An 11,807-nucleotide genomic window follows, 5' to 3' on the forward strand; every position below is an offset into this window, starting at 1 on the left:
CTTTTTTTTTTTTTTTTACATATTAAAAATAAAAATTCATAGACTCGATATATCTCGAACAGACAAAAAGAAAGTGTGATAGAACTCTATTATATTTATTAAAAAAAATAAGAAATACATATTGTAGATAATAATTAATAGTTATTACTACTAGATTATAAAATTATTTGTTCGTTATATCATTTGTTTAATTTATCGAATCTTCCTCTTTAAATGAATTATTACTTATATCAAGATATGGAAACATTTTAATCTTGATATTTATATATACATATATATATATACACAATATATATATATATATATATATATATATATATATATACATATATATTTTGATATTAATTTATCTTCGTCCGATTTATCTTCCCCTTTTCCTTTCGCTTATTCGAATTATTATCTTTATATGAATTATAAATATCATTACATTCGTTAAAATAAATAGTGCTTCTCGTTCAGGTGAGAAGTAAGCATTACACTTTTTCTATAAAAAAAAAAAAAAAATAACTTTTTTTTCTATTAATTTTTTCTATTAATTTCATGACATTGATTTAAATGTTATTATTTTAAAAGTTTTAATATTAACGCGAAAAATGGCTGATAAAGAAAGATATTTGCAAATAATTTTAATTTTAAATCTATTGTTACAATTTTGTTCCTCGACAAATAACAAGGATAAATACACATTGGAATCTGTGCACATTGTAAGTATATTTGTATCATTTCATAAAATAGTTAAATTAGTGCATCTAGTGCATTTGACCCAAATTTGATTGAACAATTTTTAGAAATTTATTAAAAAAAAAATTGATTATATTCGATTAAAATAATCTTAACGTTATTAGAAATTATGTTTTTCAAAATGTAGATAATGTTTTCACTTTTTAAACACATTTATCTTCAAATGTTTCTTATAAAAAAAATCGATTATTTAAAATGTTTTTCACAAAATTATTTTATGACATGTGTTTTTTTATATTTTTGATAACGAATCTATTCTATCTATCGCGTTTATATCCTATCTTATACATTCAATCGCTAAAATATTAAAGTAATATTCATTTTTATTTCTACAATGATAAATCTTCATATTTCATCGCATTCCTAAACAATCGTAAGTAATCATCGTATATAAGCGATCCGTGAATGATTTTATTATTATTAGACAATTTGTTTTTTTTTTGTAAAAATACAAAAAGAATTATCAATGATAATGTATAATAAAATTCTATTTTTGACCATTAATCAATGCGAAATAAATTGATTTCAATATTTTATCGAATGGAGAACAAAAAATAATTATCAGAATATTATTTTGTTTAATTATCGTTGACAAACGTGTGAAATGATGAAAAGTAGTTTTTTTTTAAAAATAGTCTTTGGATAGCGTGTGCACTTGATATTTTCTATTCATTAACATTCCATGATTTCAATGATCCTCCCTAAAAATTTTCAGATATTTAGACACGGCGACCGGACACCAAGCAAATTAGAAATATATCCTAAAGCACCTTATAATTCTATTTACGAGTCACTTGGTTATGGCCAATTAACCGATGTAAGTATATTTTAACCACTTTTAATTCTTCGTTAAATCAATGGAAAATTTTGCATTCAATTGATAAGTTTTCATTATTAAACATTTATTTTTTATCTTTTCTATTTCCTATTTAGAAAGGGAAAATAAGAGAGTTTCAGCTTGGTGCGTTGTTAAGAGCAAAGTATAGTAAATTTTTAGGTGGTCACCATACATTTGGCAGTGTGTATGCCTATAGTTCGGATGTCGATCGAACAAAAATGTCGTTGCAACTGGTTCTGGCCGGTATATATCCACCTATGATTGACGAAGAAGGACATATCCGTTTGTCACCTATACCCACTTATTATATGCCAAATATCGTGGACAAAATAATGTTTTCGTCGTTATGTCCGAAGTAAGTATAAATCGCAATCACTGATGATATTCGATGAAAAGATTATATTCACAAGTTCCATTCAATTCCTCCATTGGCTCTAATCATTTGATTTCTGAAAAGATAAAGATCGATTTTAAAATTAGATTTATTTGTAAGGAATATGAAAATAATTAAATACTAAATGTTGCGTATATATTTTCTATTATTTCGCAATGCAAAAAAATTTATTACTTGAATACAATTCTATCGCGATATTTTTTTTTTTTTTTATAAAAAAGAAAGAATATAATGATGATAAGATAAACTTATTTGTTTTTCCACTATGATAAATTTTTTTTTCTATGGATATTAATTAGAGAATTAATATAAAACAATCTAAAAATAAACAAAATAAAAATAATCTCATGATTCTTGATTTTTTTATGATTAAAAGATCTCGTTTTATATTTTTCAATTTTTAAGGATAAATAATTTATATTTATATTTTTTTATTTTATATTATATTTTTTTCCCGAAAGATGAATAGAATAATTTCTTTTCGCAAAAATTAAACCTCTTTTAGTTTTTTTATTTAATAAATCATATGCCATATGTTTTACATTTTACTCTAATTATTATATAAATTATATTTTATATTAATTAATATTATTATATAAAAATGTTTCTTATAGGTACATAAAAGAATATTTCAGAGTATCCAATTTGCCCATAATTCATAAAGAAATATTAAAAAACAAAGATCTTTTAAATTATCTTAAAGAACACACTGGTTTAGATATGATAATCAATCCACTTTTTCAAATATATAAATTGTACCATTTTTTGATGTCACAGGTATGAAATTTTTTATTATATATATACAAAGAAAGTAAAGATTACTTTCGATTTTAATGTGTTTATAATGTAATAATAATACGTAATAATACGTAAATTTTAATGAAATAAAAAAATATGTAAAAATATTTTATTTTTATCATTTTATATTTTTTACAACTATAATGGCAACTAACGATAATTTTTAAATATTATAACGACTATAATATTTTTAAATATTATATTTGTAGATAAGCATGAACATCGCCCTTCCGAAATGGGCAACCGAGAACGTTCGAAATAGAATAGAAAAACTCGTGGCATTAGAATACAATATTTTATCTTATAATACGTTAATGAAACGATTGAATGGAGGTTTTATTATAAAAGAATTTTTAAAAAATCTAAATAAAAAGAATGAAAGTGCACCCAAGATTTATGTATACAGTGGACATGAATTAAACATTGCAGCTTTTGCCAAAGCACATGATTTAATCGAACCAAAACTGCCTGCCTTTGGGTCTGCAATTATAGTCGAAAAATTGCGAAATCAATGTGGTGTGGCTTATATTCAAGTAAGTTTTATTAAGTTGTATATAATGAAATATTTTTTAATTCTATTTATATTAATTATAACGTAAAAACAATACGCAAATATTTAAATTTTAAAATTTATTATTATTTTTTTTCTTTTTGTATATATTGAATTATATGATAATGTTATAAAATTTGCTTGTTTCACAGATGCATTTGTGGACTGGAGTTACGGAACAATTAATTACTTATAAAATTCCCAAATGTGAAAAAATATGTCCTTATAACAAATACTTAAAGCTTATTGAACACGTTATTCCTTTTGATGAAGAAATAAATTGTTTATGGAATAATGTATCGATGAATATTTTACAAGAATATTACGATGGTGATAAAATGCCTATATACAATATTTTGTCGTTATAACCTCACACTTTGAGACCAATTGCGATCATATATCCGCAAGGGATACGAAACTCGAGTTTCGTTTCATTTTTGTTAATAGAAAAATCTTTTTTTGACAATGAGCGAAAAATACCAAATATTTGAAAAAATTTATGACATCATTCGTTTCCTACGTTATCTAGACTGATTTCTCTCTAGGAATCATTTACAAGCATATATCCACAAAAAATAGCTAAGGATATAATGAATAAATATTATATAAAAATATAAAATAAAAATATGAATTTTGAAATTTGTTCTATTATAAGAACATCATATCGCGATGTATTGTATCGTAAATCATATTCGTATATGTATAAATGTATATATATATAATATAAATTATATAAATAATATATTTATTACAATTCAATAACTAATGAAATAACATTATTAATAAAAAAAATATTAACAAAGATAAAATTCAAGTTCACTTACGCTATAAAATTTCAACGATTTAAGATTTTTGAAGTTTTTAATTAATAAATTAATCGAAGATGATAAAATTGATTAAATATAGAAACCGTCTTTTGAGCGTGTATTTTGCAGAGAAAGAATAGATAAAAAGATCAAGTAGTGGGAGAAAGACAGAAATAGCATAAATAACAAAAAAGAATAAAAATAGTAGATAAACGATAGAAATAGAATAAGAATTAAAACCGTCAACGCTATCTCTTGAGTATGAAAAACATTTTTTCAAGTGATAAAGTAGAATAAGAATTGGAAATTAACGGCATCTCTTGAGTATTTTTAAAAAAGTTTTACAACAGATGTCTGATATTTGAGAGATAATATTAGAAGTCAAGTTCTTACTTTATCTTTATTCTTTTTCTATTATTTTCTATCTTTTTTTTATATATTTAATTTGCAGCATATATTTAATTCTGAAGATGGCACTGATTTCAGTATTTTTATCCTATCTTTATTTTCCTTTTACTATTCGCTCTTCTTGTCTATTCTTTCTTTGCAAAATTTTGGCGCATGTTAAATAAAATATTGCATGTCATGTGAATACACTTTCATTATTTCTCTTTCAAAAAACAATGTATCTTAGTCTTAATCTATCGTAAAAAATATAGATATTACGTTCTCAATTTTACATTCTCTAGAAGAATGAATCTCGGAAAACAATATATCTTGATATATGATGCGAATATTTCACCACGGCAAAAACAATGAAATTTAAATTTAAATAAATGAAAACTTCTCATTAAACGAAAAAAATAAGAATTTTAAAATATTCGATCAAAAAATGATACTATTGAAAATTTGTTTGTCGAATCTATCACATTATTTGTAATCTTATAAAATATACAGTTAATAATCAAAATATTAACTATTATTATATATAGAACAATTTATGTATTATATAATTTTTTTAATGAAAGATTATATAAACAGAGAAAGATTATAAATTATAAAATTATAAAATATAAATTCACAAATTACTTTTATACTATTACAAAATATATTCAATTTACAAAATATATTCAATCTATAATACTATATATATCTCATTCTATTTCGTCATTTAATTCTTTAATTTATAATCATTCCATATATAAATAATTTTTAAATATTTGAAAAGTCACATGTAAATATTATTTTGAAAGAATAGAAATACAAAAATTTAATTTTAAAAATATAATTTTATTTTTAAAAATATAGTTTACGATAAAATCAATTTTCATTACAAGATTAATTTAAAAATTAACATTTCATTTCCAGGTAGACAATGATTTTAAAATTATAAATAAAAATTTAATGAAAAATAAATTATAAATATACATAATAGTATTTTCTCTTATTTTTAAAAATTTTTTAAAATATTTTATTAAAATATTTTATTAAAATAATTAAAATAAAATTCTAATTACTTTTATTAAATAATTTTTTATAACTAAAAAAATATATGATAATGAAACTATCATTCTTCTTGCTTAATAATTCTTGCTAATAATTTATATAAATATAATCATATATAAGACATAGATAAAATATATACAATATACAAAACATTCTGTAACAAAATATTTGTTATTTATAATTTTACATTGAAATTTAGTTTCAATCATTATTACTTTATAATTTTATTTTGAATCAAATTTATAATATGAAAATGATATTAAAATGAATAAGGATAATATCTGATAATATCTCATTCATGGAACAAAAAAATATATTGTATGTTCATTAAATAAATAAATTAAATAAATTTATATACATAAATTACATTATATAAATTTGTTTTAATCTGTTATATCTTTTATATTTTTTTATATTTTATATTTATATTTTGCAATGTAAATAATTGAAAAATAAAACTACAAGAAAATTATGCTTAAAATTTTATTTGAGACACAAAATTTATATAAAACAAAAATTAGTATATTAAAATACTAATTTAATAAATTAAAGCTTTTTTTTTTAATATTCATATAAAATCCTTTCTCATGTTTTATATCTTGAGGAAATTACTGTTTTACAATCTTGTTATTGAGAAAATAATAAATTAATGATATTTTTATTCCTGTTATTCAATTCATCTGGTTTTTAACATATATACATATATAAATGTTTTATTTTTATATATTAGATTTTAAATGTTATTTTTATAATCCATCAAATGAATTATAATATGAAATGGCTTGTATGTATTAATAAGTAAATAGAATTTTTAAATCTTTATTTATCATTTCAGGAAAATCAAATCAATAGATAGATAAAATTTTTTAATTTTTCTTTATCTATATTATTTTAGGAAAATCAAGAGTTTTAGTTATACATAAGAGATATAAAGAAATATTGTTATGTAGATTATAAACATTTACATACAAAATTTTCTTTTAACTCAAATATGATTTCATACTAAGTACTTTTCTAATATCAAATGTATCTAAAACATTGCTAACTCTATGTTTTATATTAATAGTGTTTTGATAATAACAGAGGTTACATTTTATTATAAAATTTCCTTACATTTTATTATAAAGTGTTAGGAAAAAAATCTCTGAATCAAGAATGAATTAGCAAAATATTATTTTGGAATGAGTTTATGATTTATTATAAAAGTTTAAAAATTTTATTAAAAGTTAGATAGTTATTGCTCGCATTTTAAATTGAATAACATGATATATGCTATTTAAATCATCATAATTTATAAAAAATAATAGCTTATGTAAAATTCTTGGAAATTTCGCATAAAAATTATCATATGGTGATTTTCTTTTAATATATTCAGATAATATTTTCATATTATTTTCAGATAATTTTTCATATTATTTCTTTTATTTTGATTTTCCGTGGATCATCATTCAAAAAACTTGAATAAATATGACAATGATCATCAAAATATTAAACATCATTATCCAATTTGAATTCATCTGCTTGAGATATTTTTTTTTAGCATCTTATATTTTTCTGAAAATTTATTTAAATTTACATATTTATCTATAAATTATAATTACATATAAATTCATATAATTTGCATACTTTTTGCATATTTGCAAATTCAAAATATTATTTTTCCAACCAGTTTATCATTCTTCTCATGTTATATATTTTGATAGAATTTTATTTAATTATATATAGTAATATTCATTACTATTTTATATTCATATTATATATTATTCATTATTATTCATAAATAATACATCGTAAATAAATCATCATCTTCATATATCAAAAAATACAGGATATACTATGAAAACGAATTATACATATTTCAGTAAATAATTTTATTAACAACTAATAAATATAATATAATTAAAATTTAGGATCTAGTTTTTTAATAACATGTATAATTTTTTTAATAGCCAATTTTAATTCATCATCTCCGACTTCAAAAGAAAGTACAAACCTTATGAGTGATTCGTTCATTACCATACATTTCACGATAACATCTTTGTCATTATCATCATTATTAAGTTCTTGCAAACAGTTAGAGAATTTTTTTGCATGAACAATATTAGAATCAACTTCCATGAAAACCATATTTGTTTGTACAGTAGTTAAATCAACTAAAAATACTGATGATTGTATATTATGTATTGCAGATGCAAGAGTGAAAGCTCTTTTATGATCATTGGCTAAATTTGGAATGTGTTCAAGAGCTACAAGTCCAGCTGCAGCAAGAATACCAACTTGTCTCATACCACCACCAAGCACTTTTCTTATTCTTCTTGCATTTTCAATAAATTGTTTAGTTCCACAAAGAAGGGAACCTACAGGAGCACCTAAATTGAAATATTTTTTTTTCTTTTGATTCTATAAATTTATTTCAAATTAAAAACACTTTATAAATATTACTTATTATGAAAATATATATGATATATTATATCATAATTTTTAAAAATAAAAAGATATTTACAAAATATATAGAAAAAAATTAACTATTTTAAAAGATATAATAGAAATTGTAAGGAAATAAATACCTAAACCTTTACTGAGACAGAAAGTTACAGAATCAAAACCTGAGACAATATCCTTTGCAGCTATCTTTGATGCTATACTTGCATTCCATAATCTAGCTCCATCCATATGTAATTTCAAATTATGTTTTTTGCAAAATAATACTAATTCATTTATCCAATTTTGTGGAACAATTTTTCCATTAATTGTATTCTCTACAAGTACCAGTTTTGAAATAGGCTCATGATCTCTATTTCTTCGAAGTTTAGATTCCAGTTCTTGAAGATCAAAAGTGCCATTATTGTTATTTTTTAATGTCCTAAGATTTACTCCTGCAATTTGAGCACTACCAGTCTGTTCATGTAATAAACAATGAGCAAGATCACCACAATATGCCTCACTTCCACGAACATCACAATGGACCATTACTAAAATTTTAGAAAATATTTTTATAAATAAATTGAAGATTAAATAGAAATTAATTAGATTTAAAAATAATAAATATTTTTAGTAACTAATAATATTATAATAATAAATATTTATAAAATATATATTTATATATTTATATATATGCAGTTAATATAAAAAATAATACATAAAAATCTAAGAATAAAAATTTTAAAACAATTAAAAAATTTTTTTATTAAGAATAAGTTAAATAAAGAAATAATTGAAATAATATATTATATGTATATTATAATTTCATTTTTACAATTATTATTACAACATTTACATTTAAATGATTTATATTTAGAAATAAAATAAGAATAAGAACATAAGAACTTAATTAATTAGAATATTAATTAATTAAACACTATTAAAAATATTGTTTGTACAAAATTTTATTTTAATATATAAAATTAAAAAATATATAAATAATAAAAAGATAATATTTATATTATAATAGAAATCTTTATGTTTTTTTTTGTTTTTTCTTTTATTTTTTTTTAATTTCAATTTGTTATATTTTATTATTTTATATATTATATATATAATTATAAGTATATATAATTATATAATAGTTATATATTATTTTTTTTTCTTTTATTTTTATTATTCTAGTTATTGTGTTTATTCTTATAATGTTAGTTATTTTTATTGTAATATATTCATAATATGTAAATAATGCAATACATTAATTTTTATGAATTCTAATCTATTGAAATTTATAATTTAAAGTAAAAAATTATTCATGAAAATTAATAAAATTCCTGATAAGTATATTTTAAGATAAGTATTATATGCGATAAATTTTAATTACAAAAACTTATTATATATAGAATTTATTATACTTACTTGAAATTAAATTTCCCATAGTTCCAGAACATACAAATATTGCATCTTCCATTCCAATCATTTTGGCAGCTTTTTCTTGTAATACTAAAAACAAATAATTTCTTTATAAAAGATTTTTAATATTATTTTAATAATGTTAATAATTATGTATGTATTATTTTTATACATTTTGAAAAACAAATAATATTATTTAATATCTTTATTTTTATATTAATTTTATAATTGTTGTATTAGCAATATAAATATTATGTAATATGTATAACAAACATATATATGCAATAAAAAATCATATGTTACATTTGAACATAATATTTTAAAATAATATTTTCATACTTTTAACTGTTGGATCTTCATTAAAAACATCGTCTCCAACTTCGGCTTTATATATTGCTTCTCTCATTTTTTTGGTTGGTTTTGTAAAAGTGTCACTTCGAAAATCGATGATCATTACCTATAAAGATTATGTATTACATTTTAATACTGAAGATAAAAAAATGAAAAAATTGTATATAGTTATTTTTACCTTTTCTGGATCGTAAATAATATTCGTAGAATTTGGTTCACAATACATATTTGAGATTATAAACTCGTATTTTCTATGTATATTTTTTAAATACTTAATATTTTAAATATATATTTTATATATATTTAATATAAATAAAAAAAGTATTATATGTAATTAATAATTTTATAGATTTAAAATTTTTGAACTAATTTTTAAACTGCAAATATAAATATGAAAAGAAATTAAATTTATAATAGAAACTATATAACGAAAAAATTAATTAATATTTTAATTAAAATTAAAATTAAAATTTATTAGTATTATAATTTTTTATATGATAATGTATATTTTAAATTAATTGATATTATAATAATGAAGATCACATACACTTTAACTAAAGACATAACTTTATTACACACGAATCGTTCATCATTACTGATTTGTTAGTGTTAAAAAATTTAGAGAATGTAAGTTTATAAGAACGATAAGGATTAAACATAATTATACCATAAATTATATATTTTAAAGATTAGAACTATAAATATTTTTTTAATATAAGAATAAAAAAATTAAGAAATAATATGAATTACCAAAATATTATATTATATTATATTAAATTTAATTATATTAAATTTTAATTATATTAAATTTATTTATATTAAATAAAATTAATGTTAATAAACATGTCATTTAATTAATTATCATTATTAATTAATTTATATATATATAAATAAAAACTTATATATTTTATTTAAAGAATATAAAAATATTAATTTATCATTTTTTTAAGAAATTTTTATTTTTTAAAAAATCTATTATTATATATTTTAAAAGACATTTAAATTGTACACAAGATAATTAAATTGTTGAAAGAATTTTTATTAAAATATTTCACACAGACGTAAAAATCAAAAAAAATACTTAAATTTTAAAAAATAAGAACTTTAGATATAATTATTTTTCAAACTATATATTTAATAAATTAATTAAACAGTGAATTAAATGCACAAATACATAATACTATATATTCAGAGAGGAATAATTAATATATCATAAATATATTAAAATAATAAAATGCTTCGTTATTATTTTGATTTATTTAAAATAATGCATTTTTTATTATTATAAATACTTACATTACATAAAAATGATACGATAATCTGTTTACGATTCAATATTTTTATGTTGTAAATTTAATATAAAGAAAAATAGTTCAGTTACAAATCTAAATTAAAATTATTTTAAAATATAATAAAAATAAAGAAATATATATATAAATAATTAATACAAAAATAAAATTTATTTGTTAAATTATATTTATATAATATGAATTTTATCACGATCTTATATTTTTTATATATTGTTAGTTATATTAGTTATAAATTATACTATTACAAGTTGTCGGTTAGAAATCGTCAAGTATATATTTAAAATTAGAACATAGAATATAACACAATGTAGATATCACATGTATAGTCTAAAAGAAATATTTCTTTTCGTGATATACAAAACATTTTTGATTGGTTATCCAGTTAATATATTTATCTCGTAACCAATCAAATTTCTATTGAGATGCGTCATGTAGCGACATGAGCGCTACTATGCAGCATACTTTTAAAATACAACCCCACCAGCATTGTCAGTATAAGGAGGAAGGAAGATGGCCGCGAAGAGCGAGAAAGAAAACAATCTCGGAGAGCGTTAAAAGTGGTAGAAGAACACGGTACCTCGAAGGAGAACGAAGTACGAATCATCCAAAACTCTCCAGTCTCAGATTACCTTAACCACCACGAGACAATAGACACTCGAAAACGATACGAAAACGAGTGTTGAATAGTTACATGTGCGTCCTTGTTACGAAGAGGTCAGTCTGTCGAGGATCGTCCTTG

The 11,807-nt window shown here is 20.0% G+C and overlaps 2 protein-coding genes across 3 annotated transcripts; one reads left to right on the top strand and one right to left on the bottom strand.

The window, feature by feature from the left end:
• The first annotated feature begins 501 nt into the window (after nucleotides 1–501).
• On the top strand, nucleotides 502–3,960 carry LOC122717023 (venom acid phosphatase Acph-1-like). Its single transcript, XM_043940673.1, has 6 exons — nucleotides 502–704; nucleotides 1,457–1,558; nucleotides 1,675–1,934; nucleotides 2,588–2,750; nucleotides 2,981–3,304; nucleotides 3,474–3,960. Exons 1-6 carry the CDS (start codon nucleotides 594–596, stop codon nucleotides 3,687–3,689), a joined length of 1,176 nt encoding a protein of 391 aa, XP_043796608.1. The 5' UTR covers nucleotides 502–593; the 3' UTR covers nucleotides 3,690–3,960.
• A 3,392-nt stretch (nucleotides 3,961–7,352) lies between these two features.
• On the bottom strand, nucleotides 7,353–11,766 carry LOC122717332 (probable low-specificity L-threonine aldolase 1). 2 transcript variants are annotated; one of them, XM_043941311.1, is made up of 7 exons: nucleotides 11,646–11,766; nucleotides 9,937–10,135; nucleotides 9,747–9,864; nucleotides 9,414–9,497; nucleotides 8,141–8,545; nucleotides 7,567–7,942; nucleotides 7,353–7,407 (listed from the first exon to the last, which is right to left on the bottom strand). In XM_043941311.1, exons 2-7 carry the CDS (start codon nucleotides 9,982–9,984, stop codon nucleotides 7,389–7,391), a joined length of 1,050 nt encoding a protein of 349 aa, XP_043797246.1. In that variant the 5' UTR covers nucleotides 9,985–10,135; nucleotides 11,646–11,766; the 3' UTR covers nucleotides 7,353–7,388. The 2 variants fall into 2 exon arrangements, with proteins under 2 accessions (XP_043797246.1, XP_043797245.1); XM_043941310.1 differs by lacking the exon at nucleotides 7,353–7,407 and having other exon boundaries at nucleotides 7,436–7,942.
• Nucleotides 11,767–11,807: the final 41 nt, after the last annotated feature.

Source organism: Apis laboriosa, unplaced genomic scaffold, assembly GCF_014066325.1.
Source record: "Apis laboriosa isolate Shangri-la unplaced genomic scaffold, ASM1406632v1 scaffold4_cov146, whole genome shotgun sequence".
NCBI classification, from domain to species: domain Eukaryota; kingdom Metazoa; phylum Arthropoda; class Insecta; order Hymenoptera; family Apidae; genus Apis; species Apis laboriosa.